General features: G+C 40.3%; 1 protein-coding gene across 2 annotated transcripts in view; it reads right to left on the bottom strand.

Moving 5' to 3' along the window:
• Positions 1-17,127, bottom strand: part of IP6K3 (inositol hexakisphosphate kinase 3) — a 200,874-nt gene that overhangs the window by 46,156 nt on the left and 137,591 nt on the right. For both annotated transcript variants that reach the window (XM_044076488.1, XM_044076489.1), the window contains exon 3: positions 6,928-7,129. In XM_044076488.1, coding sequence (XP_043932423.1) covers positions 6,928-7,129 — 202 coding nt within the window. The remainder of the gene's footprint in view (positions 1-6,927; positions 7,130-17,127) is intronic.

Raw genomic sequence — 17,127 nt, 5'->3', positions numbered from 1 at the left:
ACCACTTATTACCATTTATTAAAGACAAAAGCACATTTGCATACTAATGAGATGGGTGTGCTTCTTTATTCTTATGTAAAAAATTAAATCTTGGCTGAATATTTGGTAGTGCAGGATGCAGGTCATCTTCAACATTTTTCAGAGTTGATCTGTATTTTGATTTTATAATCATCAGTGCTGAAAACGCCACTTCACATAAATATGTGGTACAAAATGGCAGAAGTATGTTTAGGGCTGTTTTAGAAATTTTTGGGCAATCTGTCCTAATCCCAAGCCAAAATTCATTTAACATTTTTTTGGGAAACTCAAGTTGTAAACCTTTGTCGCTTGATAACTCAGCAAATTCTTCTTGAGCTTTTAATGGCAGATGACTGACATTTTTCATTTCAATGGAGTAGGGTTTCTGAAGCCAAACCTGTTTTTGAGAATTAAAATTTGAAATTTTGTCTCCAGACACAAGTGATCAATTATAACGTTTACAATTAAATCTTTGGGAAGGTTATTTTCAATTATAAAATCTGTAGCTGTAAATATTTCTAAAGAACCATTTTCTACCTTATTCCTCCATGTATTAACTTTTTAATAAAACTTTCAATTTTATCTTTTAACATAAATGTGTTACAGTCTTTTCCTTGAAGTGACAAGTTTAAATCATTCAGTTTTTCAAAAATATCTGACAAATAACAGTTTTAAAAACCATAAGTCATTGCAAAAAAATCAACAAAATTGGATTTATGCTCAGTCAAAAATATAACCACTTCATCTTTCAACTCCAATAATCTGTTTAAACTTTGCCCTCTTGAGAACCTCCTTATCTCTCCTTGTAGTAATAAGCATTTGTAATTGGAGTCCATATCTTTGCAAAGGTTTGAAAACAAACAACTGTTAAGGGCATGGCTTTTAATGAAGTTAATGATTTTGAAATAACCATGAAGCACAACATCTAACTCTGGTGATATATTTTTGACTACAAGTGCCTCCTGATGGATCATGCAGTGAGTAAAAGTGATATGGCTTTTACTTTTTCTACATATCCAACATTCTTACCCATCATTGCTGCAGCACCATCAGTACAGACTCCAGTGCAATTTCTCCATCGTAAACATTTATTTGTGAAAAACTCATCGAAATTAAGATATATGTCTTCCCCTTTTGTGTGCCCTTTGAAAGGGTGACAAAACAATAATTCTTCATATATGCTTCCCTTATAAACATATCTTACATGAACCAACAACTGTGTCTTGTTAGAGATATCAGTTGTTTCATCCAACTGAATTGCAAACTTTGGGCTGTACTTAAGCCTAGTATTAAGCTGCTGGAATTGGTCATTACTAATTTCAGAAATTCTTTTGGAAACAGTTTCATTTGATAAAGGAATTTTATGAATTTCATCTCCATACTTTTTCCCATGAACTATTTCTGACATTTTAATAGCTGCAGGTAATACTAGATCTTCTCCTATTGTGTAGGGCTTTTTAGTTTTTTGCAATTAAATAAGAAACTTCATAAGATGCAAGTAAATACTTTTCTTTCACAGTAACAAATTTCTCAAAACATTTTTTCTTCATTTGTAGACTTTAAAAGTCATTCAAAACATTTACGTGGTGTGTCATTCAAAATATTCCTTTGGTTTATTGCAGTAGGCTCCATTCTTGGTATCAAGATGTCATTTTAGTTTGAATGGTTTCATGCTCTCCGCAGCCAAAACCTCATTACAAATTAAGCAAAGAGGTTGTTGCACACCATCATAAGTATTATAAGTAAATCCATATTGCAATAATGATTCCACATATTTTCTTTTTCTTGTCAAATTAGGTGCCACTTTTTGAGTACTACAACCTGGTAGGGAAGACTCTGCCACATTGTCATCTATATTTTATCACTTCTGTCTAAATTTAGCCACTTATCCATAACAAATGAAACATCTTTTTGTTCTAAAATAAAAATAAATATAAAAGTTTTCAAATAAATACTAGCTTCAGTTTATGAAATTAAATTTGTTTGTTGTGCTTAATTCAAAATTTCAATTGTGGACATGTACATGAAAGCAAAATGCATGTAATTTTGGTACTTCCCCCACCACAGCCATTCCAGTTTCCCATTACTTGGCTATTTCTCCATTTCTCCCCAGTTGCCATAAACAATGTTCAAAACTCTCAGTGTGTACACTGTTTTTTGCTTTACTTCTACAATAATTAAAGATACTTGGATTTAATTTAAAACTTTTACTTCAAATTTTATAGCACAAACGCTGATAGACATTTGCTAAACAAAGCAATACAGTCTCACAATGAAAACAGACTTAGCATTAAAACTTCTCTGCCTTTGAAACTCACATTCACTGAAACAGCATTGAAACCCACGTTCAAAGAAAATGCATCTGGCCAGTGGCATATTACATTTACCTTTGGGCTATTTTCAAATCATAGGCCCCTTGCACACATTTTTAGGACCATGCAGAAGTTCTTTGATTCATCTTCCTGATCATATTAAATTATAATAATTAAATTATATCCCTTGCATAATAATACAGCACCACTTGGTAGACCATGTTTAAATTTATTGTTTTGAACATTTTTCCACTAAGCAATGAAACAAAAGATATGAACCAATAATGACAAAACTGCCCAATTCAGAACATTTCAACCATAAAAGGCTACTCAAACTTCTATCATTACAGCCCACCAATGTCAGTCAATATGCATATCTACAATAGTTAAAATCTGATTATGAACCATTACCTCATACACTAATAAAAGTGTCATTGGCAAAACTATTTCAAACAGCATATTAAAATTTGCTTCAGTGGTCAGATAGCCAAGTACATTAAAACACTCAGCTGACAATTGTTTTATTCGTGTCTGACAACTACAGTAGTTCAGCCAATAACATAAATAAGAATATGTTGGAGGATGTAAGGATAGAAGAACAAAGCTTCAATGCATCTTCCAGTGTGATTTTTACACTGCTCACATTGTGCCATCTCATACTTTGATGTATGAACATTAACCTAAAACCTGGTTCTACCATTAGTTACTATCCTTTTGTTTAAACATTTCACTACAGTTTGTCAGTGCCACTGCACTGAATTTTTAAACAGCAATCCCAACACAGCCACATGTGCAGAAATAGATTTTGAAATCTGAATATATAATCAGAACAATAATGTATACACATCAGAATAAGAAGTGACGTCAAAGATTTTATTCTCCAAGTGCCCCAAATCATACGCAAACACAAAATAAAATTAATGTCTCTGCATATAATAACAGCTAGATCCACTGAAATCCCTTCCTCCATTACATGCACTACCTCTACCTGAACACTTCAAATTGAGGAACAAATGGCAACCTCCTGCCATCCAACTACCTGAAATTCCACTGAGGTATTAATTCAAAGCATTAAAACCAGGCACAGGCAAAATGCAAGTGGATGCCTTACCTAATTATGAGTAACCTACTAATTTGATTTTCCTGTCTCAGTGTCTCTACTGTTATTGCTTTGTCTGTTTCTTTTTATTCCTTCTAATTTCTTGATCTCCCTCTTTGTGCTTAGCTGAAGCAATACAGCCAGTCCTCCAATTAAACCTCTTCTCCCCAAATCTAGCAATCATCATCTTTTTTCAGTATAATCTGCTGTACTTTTTTATCTTCAGTAGGACACAAAATGCATGCAGTTAGTAACAAGAATGATAATATATGTTTTATTTATATTTATTAACCAGATAAGCACTTGTGTCTGCAGACCCTTTTCTGGCACTACTAGGACAATTTAAGAAGACAATATCTTCCTGTGACACAATAGACATCTACTGAAAATGCCATCTTGGTGTACCATAACTATAAGCTGCTGCTGCATAAAAGCCAAACAGTAGCTGAAAAGTGTCTTATAGAAGAAATGATTTTAAAGATAAAAATGTAAACAAGAAGGGGAACATTCTATGAGCTTGCATTTAAAAGTTTAAAAAGAAAAGGAGATAAACCATTGTAGGAAAATACAGTTCCTTTTAAGTGGAAATGTAAGAAGACAGGCTGAAAACCTAATTAAGTACAGAATTAAACTGTTCAAAAAATGAAAGTTAGGCAAAAATACACACACACACACCTACCGATCACTTCCCTGTTGTAGTCTGGAATTCAAAAGCTCATGGAAAATGAAGATGTAAACAATCAGTTGCACAGACGCAACAGGTGTTTCCGACCTGTTTTTGTCTTCTGCATCTGTGCGACTGGACACAAATGGCATTCCTAATGAAAGCCCTTAAAAAAAAAGACAACATATGATTTTATTTTTTTTTTGGACAATATGTTGTTCATCAAAGGCAGTCTCCAAATTTTTCATGACCCCAACTTTCAGTTATGCAACCCCATATGGAGCCATGACCTATAGTTTAAGAAGCCCTGGTCTAACTAATGGCTCCTTTATTTTGCTACTTCTTGATTGGAGGAGCACACAACATCTGACTTTGCACTAGTACCTTGGAGACAGGTCAGAGAACAGACATTTTTTTCTTGGTATTTAACTTAAGAGTTAAGGGGTGCCAGCTTTGGGAATGGCACTGGGTGTTAGAGGAGTAGGTTACGTCTCTGATATCTAGCTACCTAGAAAATTGGCATGTCTCCATACTCTTTAATTAATAAAGAGTTTGCATGTTGGAGCTTCTGACTGGTACCAGACAGCACAGTTGCTGATTTTGAGGAATTCAGAATGAGGTTATTTGTAGTAAATCAGAAGAAGTATTTGGTTAAAGTCCTCTTGCAGTCTTTTAAGAGGAGAACAACATTTTCTGCATAATAGGTTAATTGCAATTCTGGAAAGGAGACCAGTAGGTAACTAATAAATAATGACAAGGGAATAAGACCCAATACCAAGCTGTGAGTCACCTCAGAGTGCAGCTATCTTCATTCAGAGTGGTTGTCACCTATTCTTACACTGAATGCACATTTATAAGGTGGCTGTTTTAGCAAGTGTGTGATACTATGAGATGTTCCAGAAGGAGGCATGCACACCCTAAAGCATCAAAAGAAGAGAACATTCCAACAGGTGCTATTCTGTGAACACCATAAGGGGAAGAAATCTGACCATTTACCCCCACGCAGAAGGCAATAGCTCAGCTGACATATTGAGTACATATCTGTTATTTACGCAGAAGGTTATATGTCAGCTGACTTGGCATGTGCATATCTGTTATTTCCACAGAAGGCTATATGTCAGCTGACAAGGCGAGTACATATCTATTATTTCCGCAGAAAGCTATATGTCAGCTGACATGCTGAGCATATATCTGTCATTTCCACAGAAGACTCTCTCTCTCTGTATATATATATATATATATATATATATATATATATATATATACATATATATATATATATAGCATGAACATATTTGCTATTTCCACAGAAGGTTATATATCAGCTGACAAGGTATGTAGATATCTGTTATTTCCACAGAAAGCTATATATCAGCTGACATGGCATGTACTTATCTGCTATTTCCACAGAAGGTTATGTATCAGCTGACTTGCTGTGTACATATCTGATATTTATGCAGAAGATTATATATCAGCTGACGTGGTGGATACATATCTGTTATTTCCACCACACGAGTAGTAAAGTGGACTTGGTATCATCACCCACTAAAGTCATTACAATCTCAGTAGACTTATCCTTTTGGTGACAATGAGCAAGATGGGAAACAGCAGTTTGTGGTATGTAACAAGACAAAACAACAGCAACAACATTGAATAGAAAGGATGGAGCAAAAATAGAAATAGCATTGCTACTTAAAAATATTAATAACCTCTTTATTTTTCTAGAACTTGGGCAATAACATCTTTACCTATCTATCAGTTAGCCACTAGTGTTCAGACTTGGTACATTTTTTCTGCCCCATGCTTCCTCCTTAGACTGTCAGTGCTACTCTAAAGCGTTATATTTCAGTAACCAAGAACTGTGGCTTTTTGACACCAGTGCTGGCTTGCCTTGCTCCTACTGTAGTTATGTCATAGTAGATCTTGTGTACAGATCTGAATGATACTTTTATTGCATAGACTCAGTTTTATCAGTTTTTGGTTGTGCTATACAACCTTTTCTGTTAAAAAGATAAACCCACTAGGCACACATGGCTATTTTAGGTTTGACTCAGGTACACTATATGGTTAAGTAAGTTGCTCAGTTACACAAAAAGTAGGCAAATGGAGACCAAGGGAATCTAACCTAGGATGACAAAATAAAGCTCATTAGTAGCTCGTAATTTAATCCTCTGCACAAAACCACCAACCCGTCTGTAAGCTCGAGACCACTGTTTCTGTACCGATTTCTGTTAGCACTGACCCTATCAAATGCTTCTTTTAAAATGTGAAAGGCATGAAGTAATTGTTGTACTTGAAGTATGACTTATGTCATTCTCTTGAAATTAAATTTGCACTTCTGTGTCTGATTATACAACTATAATGTTAGGCATCACACACCCAGTTAATTGACTGTGGCTGAATAAATATATTTAAAAACAGTTGCATAGTATTTTCTGTGGAAGAGGCAGAATTTAAGGAAAAAATCAACAAATTTTAGCTCAGCTATGAGGTGCATGTGCAATAAGAAATGTTTTTCTAGTTCCTCAGCTACATAACAAACTTGTGCCTTTGATGGTTTGGACTCAAAGACACTAGAAATGGGTCATAACAGGCATGGTACAGTGCTGTGTGCTTTCTGCTGTTGTGTCAGACAATTGCATGCTGTTTGACATGCTGCCCATATGCAAAGGTGATGGTGGATGGAGGCCTTTGCTGTTGTCAGGTCTAGGCCAGTCCTTTTGTAAATGAGAATCCCACTTACCACGTACCACTCATTATGATCAGGACTTTTCATGCTGTAACATTGTTACAGTTAAAACAGGTACAGCAAGTGTGTTTTCTAAGTGAATTACCTTTTGCTGGGACCCTTGCTTTTGTGCAGAATTGCCCTGCATGCTGAGCTGTGATTCCTGCAATGGATCTTTGTTTGTCTTCGATTCATTTTTAATGTCACCATGGACTCTACTTCAATGCTGTTGTACTTGTCATTCTGGGGAGAAGCCACAAAGGTGAGATGTCCACTACTGTCCTTCTGAACAGACACCATCACAACACCTACAAGAAAAAAATAATTTTATTTTACATAGATAGACAATACTAGTATTTGTTGTATTTTGTGAAATAAAGAAGATATGCATGTATGTAAGATATAGCACTAGTATCTCACAGAAGCAACACAAAACTGCACTGTGCTTCAAAATGATGGATTAATGTAGCATTGGTCCGCATTTTGTCAAATGCCTTTTCTTCGATAAATGCAAGGGGTGTGGATTAATGTCAGTACTACAGATAGCTGAGTGGTAGATATGTCAATGCTGTGTCATGTCAAGACAAGTAAGTGGAGTTGGAAGTATGAGTATGTGAGTTAGGGGTAGGGTCAGGGATGAGTGAAGGATAGGTGTTGTATGTTTGTGCGCAAGTCTGTGCATTTTAGGGTTAGGATCAGGATTAGGTTAGGGGAGAGATATAGTGTTGTTTGTGAATATTTGTGCATCCAAGTGTGTCTTGTGTAGCGGCAGTGTTATGGGATGGTTTTTATGAAGGTAAGGTACAGGGCTAGGGTTAGCACCCATTACTCGAGCCCCCAGTCCTCTTTAGGAATGAGTGCTAACCCTAACTCTAATGCTGCCCCTTTCCTCAAAACTAACCCTACACCTTACATTCCTAAAAACTTTCCCGTAACACTGCCACTATTCAGATGAATTTGAGACTAGTGTTATGGGGGTTTTATGTTAATATCAGGAGAGGGAATTGTTTTCCTTTCTTGATATTATTAAATTCGATATTTTTTGGTTTTGATATTGTGTATGTCCAACCTTTTTGTGTTGGTGTTTTCAATTTGACATTAAAGTAGCTCGAACATACACAACAGAACTCAACCATGCTATACAAGTGAACTTCTCAAGAGCAGCATTAACCCTAGCAAAGGGCACTAGGGGTCCCACTTTCTAAGTCTGTAATACAGTCTTAGAAAGTCTGAGAAAATGTTGCATGCAGACCAGATACGCACTCATTATTTTCTTTCAACAGTACTTAATATAGTGATGTAGAATGCAACTTCAGAACATTAAATAGGCTCATATCTATAAACTACAAATTGGTATGAGACCTTCACGACTGTGGCCAGCAAATATGCCATGTGGCAAAAGTGTTGCTGCCTTCATTTTTTTTTTTTTTATTATCTCCCCTTAATCAGCAGGTTTACCACCTTAGGTCTCCTCTGAAAAGAAGCCATTGGTCTAGTGAGACTAACTTGGACAACAATGTGTAAATAAATAAACAGATTACCTGTCGCTGATATAGTTTGTGGTTTGTGTACTGAACAAGTTGAGTTGGTAAGCTCCTCGACTGTATTTTGCTCTCCCATTAGGGTTGCATGTGTGAGCAGTGTGGTCTGGGAAAGAAAATTCATGATGAAGATGTACACACAACAATGCTAGGGGCTTCTTTGTGTGATGAGCAGATTATGTGGACTGGCTTGTTGTTGGATATGCCTCCTGTTGCACACATCTGTATATGCGATAAGAATACCTTATGTCACTGTTGTACATTCTGTTTATGGTATTGCTGGTCCAGCTGGACCTCACAGTTTGAGCAAAACCCCACTAAACAATTTCTGAATTGTCTTGTAACACCAGTGCTAGTGCAGACACTATGTATGAAAGATGGACTATCATCTTCTTCACTATGCTAGGCAGGTACCTTGGGTTGACTGTTGTGATCGCATGCTTATGCTATGGTCATGAAAGTGTGTGCAGTGAAATTAGTAAGTTCTGCCTTTTCCATCTTTTGAGGGAATAGTTGTGTGTCTCTGTTTAAAGGGGTCTTCTACATGACAGCAAACTGCATCATAAAGGGACTGTGCATATAGAAAGAGTTAATTGTGGGGGCTAGTTATTTTCCATTGGTGCATTATATCCTTGTAGACCTGTGTATATCTAGATTCATACTAATGAGAGGTTCTTGTTTGACTTTACTCTGTCACATGTTGTGCCTATGTGAGCAATTTGATGTTGGTTCAGCAAAGAATGTATCTGCATACCATATATTTAATTTTTTTTTATTTAACATTTGTTAAATAGGAAGGTGTGCTGGTTCTCACAGAACCTTTTCAGCAATGATCACAACTCACAAGGCACAAACCACATCAGTCATAGGGCATAAAGACAAACAACTGTGTTATAAATAATTCTGCTGAAGATGAAGTAATTACATGTAGTTTGCTTCACAGCACCTCTCAGGTAAGTTGCTAATTTTGGTTTACTAGCAACATGTAGAATTAATGTGAAAACTAAACAGTAGAAAGCATATAAAGGAAAATAGAATAAGGCCACCAGTGTGAGCCTACACTGGGTGTCCTTGTTAATGCTCCCAAAGTAAGTCAGTATGTTGGGCCTCTGGCCCACAGCTGTTCATTTGCAAGGGTAGACAGCCTAGGCTCTGTAGCATCGTAGTCTGAGCTGGGATAACAGGAAGTTGTGAAGGGAAGCAAAATCAGGCACAGATCTAACATTTGTGAGAAGGTTCCTTCAAGTGTTGGATATACCTTTCAACTGTCCACATTGTTGCCTCATATTTTACCAGTTCCTCATAAAATTTGTGGTTTTCTGGCAAATCACTGCAGATTGAGGTCAGTGAATAATGAATACATTAGAGTTTCAGACTTCATATCCTTCAGAAAATGCATGCTAACACAAATCCTGTTATTCTAGTAAATTTCTAAGCTTATATGAGCAATATTTAAAATCTGTCTCATTATTTTGGGCCTTTGTCCTGTATTATTTTAGCATTTGTTCATATTTCTTCAGCTGAGGTTGAGAGGTATGGTGTTGGAGCAGATATGGAAATGTTAAGGTATGGACTTAGGGGAAGCTTTATTGAGAGGCTGAGGGGTACAAAGAGAGAGAGATGGTTTGTTGACATGATCATTTTGCTGGCTGGAGGTAAGCAGCATTCAGTTTTGAAAGTCTGTATATAAATTAACAGAGGTTTCCCCTTACTATTCATTGTCTGGATTTGAAGGTAGACAATGTGCTGATTTTTAGGCAGACTTAACCATTTATTTATTTCGAGGTACAAAGAGCACACTTGTGTAATAATGGAGATGTTCATGATCTTTAATGGTAGAACTGGTCTCAGTATTTTTATTGCTAAAAAATGATTTGCCATTGCTTATAGACCTGTTGTAGCTTTGCTCAAGTTTCTGGAAGGGTGGCATTATTTTTATTGAGAGCAATAAAAATATTTTCTAAGTACTGCTAATTATACAGATTTGACAGGTCTTGTTAGAAGAAATGTTTTATAACTGATGGGCAGATACTTTTTAAGTTGTCCACACACAAAATGCGAGATGTGATTATGAAACAAATAGGGAGGAGTATTTAGGAAAATGGAGAAAAAGAGGTAGCTCATGAAGCCAGAGTCCTGGGACTCTTTTGTCTCAGTGTGGGAGAGGTTAGATGCGTGCTGATCAATTTTTACAACCATGAATGTGAAATCCATGAGGTGGAACTGCTGTTAACATGATTTTTTGCCGCTTACCTTGAAGAAGGTTCAGGGATAATGAATTAAAAATCTTTGTAAGACTTATAAAGTAGAGGCTCCAGAGAGATTGCCTATATGTTTCTTTGAGCTGAGTCTGTTAGTCAGCAGAGTTGTTGTGGTCCTATAGCTTACCCTAAAGTCATATTGCTGGGATGTTGGAGGCCATGTTGGCAGAGCTATTCTTTGAACTGTAGAAAGTGAGACTCCAGACATGTAGTTAAAGGATGTATAGGACTGAGACTGGACTAAAGTTATATGGGAGTTTGTTTTGAGGGGAGACACTTTAATTGTCTGCTTCCAAACATTTAGAAAGGAGCAGAAAGAGATGAACGAGTTACCAAGATAGTCCATCAGCATCAATAGAGTGTCTTTTGGGCATCCTTTTGAATAGTGTCTTGGCTGAGTTATGTGAGACTCCTGTGGAAAAGGGGGCAGCCTGAGTTGACTACCAGCATCTATTATAGAACAGAAATAATTGACACTTTGTTAATGGGAGGGGGATAAAAGAGGGGACCATGCACACAGTAGTCATTTGCAGTGAAAAACTTTTTTTTTTTTATTTGAAAGCATCTGAATGTTTGTTTCCCAAGCACTTTAAATTAAAATACAAATAAAAATAACTTGCAGCATGCAGCACAGAGCATAGGTAAGTAAGCTATAATGTGAAATTGTTCGATCTCGCCGTTTGTTCTTACACACGGGTTCGGAGCCGATCCTTGGCTCCGAGTCGGCCACATCACCAGCTTTGCATCTTCGAGAAAGCTCAAGGCACAGTGCTATCCCATGATCCTCCGGTGTCAACCCTCAGATCTAGTTTGCCGCTAGCAACAGATCGCATACTGAGAGGCTCGGGCAAGTATATTTTCATTATATTTCACTTTCTTTTCGAAGTTGTAGTTTAGAATTAGTGCTTAAAGTAGTTTTATAAGTAGTATATAGTAGTGTAGAGAGTGTTAGTTAATAGAGTGTGTTTTTTCTCTTAGATAAAAATAGTTTAAAACAGTTAGTATTTACTTCAGTTAAGGCCTTGGATTTTTCTGTCAGGATTGACAGTAATTTTTATATATTATTGTAGTTTTTTTGCCTTAACTTTTTTCCCATATACTTTTATATTACATAGTTAGATAGTGTTAAACTGTTTGTCTATTATTATTATAGATATATATATATATATATATATATATATATATACATATACTTATATATATAGTGTGTGTTCCTATATATTAGTGTGCTGTGTTTTTTGCTATATATTTTTTCATAACCATAGAGTTAAAATGTCTGAGAAAGCCAAATCAGGCTTCAAGAGGTGTCAGTGTGGACAAGAAATGTCCATAACTGATAATCATTCCTCCTGCGTCTACTGTCTTGGCCCTCTCCACTTGCAGGAAGACTGCTCCATATGTCATTCCTTCAGTGGGAGGGTCATGCTGGAAAGACGCAGGAAGTTGGTTGACAGAGGGTTGCTTAAACCTGAATTTCAAGAGGCCCTGGACAAGACCGAACAAGTGTCCAAGTCTTCGAAGGAGTCGAAGTCTTCAAGAGTGTCAGAGCCTAAGTCCTCGGCTCTGAGCACCTCTTTCCAGATTCAGACGCTGGCTCCAAAGACCTTGGGGTCGGGCGTCGAGTCCTTGTCTCTGATCGAGACTACCATGTTGGAGCCGGTATCGGAGTTACCACCGCCTTCAATCCTTTGCTCGGTGACGGCTTCGGCCCCTTTGACCCGTTCTTCGAGGCTGCTTTCCGATTCCGACATCAACCGAGTGGTACAGAAGCTAATGGAGAACTCAGCTCTGTCCAAACTCATCGAAGTTTCATCCCAGTTGGTATCAAAACTCGAGACCCTTCCCACCCCTTCGACCAATCCTCCTCTCGAGTTGTTGGAGCCAGGAATCAAAGAGCCAATGAGTGTAGAGCCCTCGGTGCTGATGCCTCCAGCTGTGCTATCGACACCTTTAACCTCGACACCCTCGGAGCCAGCCAGGGGGTCTCGGAGCCGACAGTCTTTCCTTGGTTCCGTGGGGGACAGTCGAACCAAACTTTCGGTTCCGACTCTTCCCATCGGAGCCTCGGCTCAGATCAGTTCATTTCCATCCTCAGGGTCGGAGCCCGTGGCTTCAGTTCCGGGGTAGCTATCGGCTTCTTTGAAACCAATGGCGTCCTCGGACCGGGACACCGGTGCCTTCGACATCATGAGGAAGGTCTTGTCTTAACAGACACTTAGTTCATCGACATCTTCTTCTCCTTCCCCAAAGGGTCCGTGTTCTGCTTCTGTACCTTTGGTCCCTGCTAAGCGTCGGGACCCAATGCCTCAGCAAGCCCCAGAGGGCGCCCCTACTTCCTCGGAGGCATCCCCAGAAGCCCCCTCTGAGGATGTACTGAGGAAAAGATTGTGCAAGAGGAGGCACATAGATTCCCCACAGGAATCTCTAACATCGGATACTGATTTGGATGAAGCAGAAGGGTCCCCACGGTCCCCCTCTGAAGATGTCTCTTTTGCTGACATTTTAGAAATCTTGAAACAGAGGGGAGATTGGCAATCCCTTACCCCTTCTGCAGACGAATCGGTACTGCTGAAGGCATTTGGGGCTCAACCTTCTACCTCCTGGGTGACCCCACCGTTTGACGAGCTAATGGATCTCATAGCCCGTAGAGCTTGGGAATCACCTGATACAGTGGAACCGGTCCCCCGTAGACCTAACAAATATATCACAGCCCCTCAAGACAAGAGTTACCTTATTAAAGGAGTTCCCGTGGATACTATGGTGGTGGCGGCAGCCACTAAAAAGGAAATGTCCGAATCATCTTCCTCTGTCCATCCTCCTAATAAGGATTCTAGGACAATGGACAGGTATGGGAAGTGCGTATTTAGTTCTGCAACTTTCTCCATGAGATTGCTCAACTACCTTACGCATTTCACGCGTCTACAGAGAGATCTCCTTAAGGAACTTGGAGATACTCTCCAGGGTAACACAGATGCTGCTGTCTCCGAAAAAGTGACAGCACAGCTTAATACCCTCAACTCCATAGTGAACTTGTCCATGAGGCTTATTTCATATGCAGCCGAAGGATCGAGTAGAGCGGCAGCTTCAGTGATTGCTCTGAGGAGGCAATCCTGGTTGTGCCTATGCTCCTTTGCGGAATCTTTCAAGTCTTCCTTTACAAACGCCCCCTTTGATGGTGCTTCCTTGTTTGGCCCCAAAGTAAAGGAGACCCTCACTAGGTGCGAGCAAGAAGGGAAGACCCTGTCTGCCATAGGGGTCCATTTTTCCGCCCCGTCTAGACCATACCCCAAAGGGAATAGAGGCGGAAAAATGTGGTTCCGAAAGACTCAGGGATCCTTTCAGCCCACTCAGAGTGATGCCCCCTCCAGAGGCAGAGGAGGGACAAGAAATGGAAGACGCCGCCCAGGCGGCAGAGGGGGTCCGCAAAATCAGGGCGACAGAGAGACTTTCTCTGGGAAGCCCTTCCAGCACTCCTGAGTGCAGGCCCGGCTGTCCTACTCTGGAGGCAGTCGGGGGTCGCTTAGCTTTATACCCGGAGGCCTGGCTAAATCTCACATCAGATTCCTGGGTGAAAAGCATAGTTACCAGAAGCTACAATATTCCCTTTATAAAAACCCCACCTGCCCCCAAAAAGCTCCCAGATGTTCCACCCAGTCTGCGAGACCAGGCAGTCGTAGAGATAAAAAGGCTGCTCGAAAACAGAGTCATCCAACCAGTCCCAGCGGACCAAATAGGATTCAGGACTTACTCAAGGTTCTTTTTAGTTCCAAAGAAAACAGGGGACTGGAGACCGATTTTGGATCTCAGCAAACTCAATACCTTCGTGGAGAAGGGAAAGTTCCGGATGGTCACGCTTCAGTCAATACTTCCTTTCCTACAGGAGGGTGACTGGATGTGCTCTATAGATCTCAAGGACGTGTACTACCATATCAAGTTGGCCAGAGTGTCCAGAGATCATCTGCACTTCCGGCTGGGAGCCAGTCACTACCAGTTTCGTGCTCTGCCCTTTGGCTTCACCACAGCCCCCAGGGTGTTCACCAAATGCATGGCAGTAGTAGCGTCTCACTTGAGGCAGAAGGGATTCCGGGTGTTTCCTTACCTAGACGACTGGCTCCTCTCCACCACCACTGAGTATTGCCTTGTGCAAGCCAGGGATTACACCATCAACCTTTGCTCCTCTCTAGGCATAACAATCAATTTTGGAAAGTCTGCACTATCGCCCTCACAGCGTATCTCATTTATAGGGGCAGATTTGGACACTTCCCTGGCTCGAGTCAATTTCCCTCCATTAAGGGTATCAGCCCTCAGAACTCAAATTACTATCCTTCTTCAGAGCAGGAAAGTCCCTGCACGACAAATCTTACGAGTCCTAGGAATGATGGCAGCCACTCTTATTGTAGTCCCCCTAGGCAGAATGCATATGAGGATTCTTCAGTGGATGCTCTTCGCCCAGTGGTCGTACCGACAGCTCCCACTGTCTCACCAGATCCTAATCACAGACTCTTGCAAACGAGACCTCCTTTGGTGGATGCACAGTCAGGCTCTAATAACAGGCCGACCGTTCGTATTACCCAATCCTACAGCGACTATGACCACGGATGCTTCCCTGATAGGGTGGGGGGGGGGCTTTTTCAGGGAAGAACAGTCCAAGGTCAATGGTCCAACTTGGAATACAATCTGCACATCAATGTCCTAGAGCTGAGGGCAGTGTTTCTAGCGTTGCAGCACTTTCACAAGTCCTTGCCTCTGGGAACAGTGACAGTTCAGACAGACAACATGTCAGTAGTCTGGTACATAAACAAACAAGGGGGAACCAGGTCCTATCCATTGTGCAGAGAGGCCCTCAGGATTTGGCAATGGGCTGTGTCCACCAGACACTTTCTGACAGCAATGCACATCCTGGGGACATCCAACGTGATTGCGGACAGGTTGAGCAGAGCCATCCTGTTGCCCCACGAGTGGTCCCTCAAACCTCAAGTAGCGGAAATGATTTTCCGCAGATGGGGCCAGCCTTGCTGCGACCTATTTGCATCCCCATTGAATGCCAAATGCAGAAGCTACTTTGCCCTACTACCCCCTCTGGGGGATGCCCCCAGGGACGCACTGGTACACGATTGGCCCCGGGTCTCCTTTACACTTTTCCTCCTATCCCGTTAATCTCCAAGTTCTTGCAGAAAGCCAAACGTCTGGAAATGACCATAATTCTGATAGCCCCATTCTGGCCTCGACAAATCTGGTTTCCCTTTCTTCAAACTCATCAGGTGGATGAACCATGGATTCTGGACCCAGTGCCAGATCTGTTGACGCACTCGTCGGGAGTTCCCCACACATCTCTCAAGTCCCTCAAACTGACAGCTTGGCTGCTCCACTTCCCGTCTTAGCCAGGTCAAACTTACTGTCCCCTGCAGTTCAGCAGATCATTGTATCTTCCCATAAGCCATCCATGAGGAAGTTATACAATAGCAAATGGAAGCGTTTTGTGTACTGGGCCTCACAACAGGGTATAGATCCATCAGGGGCTCCAGTACACAAGATATTAGAGTTTCTTTCCACACTCTTTCAGGAAGGAGCTTCCACTTCCACGATAAGGGTACAACTGGCAGCTATATCCAATTTTCATGTTGGTCTAGGAGATAATTCTCTCATGTACCACAGACTTTGCAAAGCCTTTATGAAAGGTACCTTTCACCTACGTCCTCCTTTTCGTGATCCAGTCGCCCCGTGTAATCTTAACCTGATGTTATCATGGCTCATGCTGCCCCCATTTGAACCAGCCGCCACAACTCTTCTCAAATTTTTATCATGGAAGACACTCTTTCTGGTTGCTATCACTTCCGCTCGGAGAGTTTCAGAGTTGCAGGCTTTGTCTGTCCGGCCCCCATACATGATTTTTCACCCAGACAGAGTAACATTGCGCACCAATCCATCCTTCCTTCCAAAGATTTGTTCATTTCAAAACATTAATCAATCTATTGAGCTACCCACCTTCTTTAAAAATCACTCTAATAAGCTGGAATACATGCTGCACAAGTTGGATGTCCACAGGCAGCTGAGATTTTACTTAGACAGGACTAAGGAATACAGAAAATCAGACCAATTATTTGTATCTTATGCTGACCAAAAAAAGGGACAAGCGATAGCGAAAGTTACTTTATCCAAATGGCTATTGGATTGTATAAATTTCGTATATGCAGAATCAAAACAACAGCTCCCCTTTAATCCTAGAGCTCATTCTATGAGGGCAGTTGCTACTTCCTTGGCCCATGCCACTCGCTTACCATTAGATATCATTTGTGCGGCGGCAACCTGGGCGAAACCACATACCTTTATTACCCACTACAAATTAGATAAAAACTCCAGAGACAGGACTACGTTTGGTTCCACTGTTCTCAGGAATGTTCTCCCTTGAGCCACCCAGGATAAAGGAGTTAGGGACGCTACCCGTGTGTAAGAACAAATGGTGAGATCGAACAATTTCACATAAAGAAGTTATGTTCTTACCAT

Source organism: Protopterus annectens, chromosome 7.part0 (genome assembly GCF_019279795.1).
Source record: "Protopterus annectens isolate FY-2018-M chromosome 7.part0, PAN1.0, whole genome shotgun sequence".
Lineage (NCBI taxonomy): Eukaryota > Metazoa > Chordata > Ceratodontiformes > Protopteridae > Protopterus > Protopterus annectens.
This window is presented reverse-complemented; position numbering and strand designations above follow the sequence as displayed.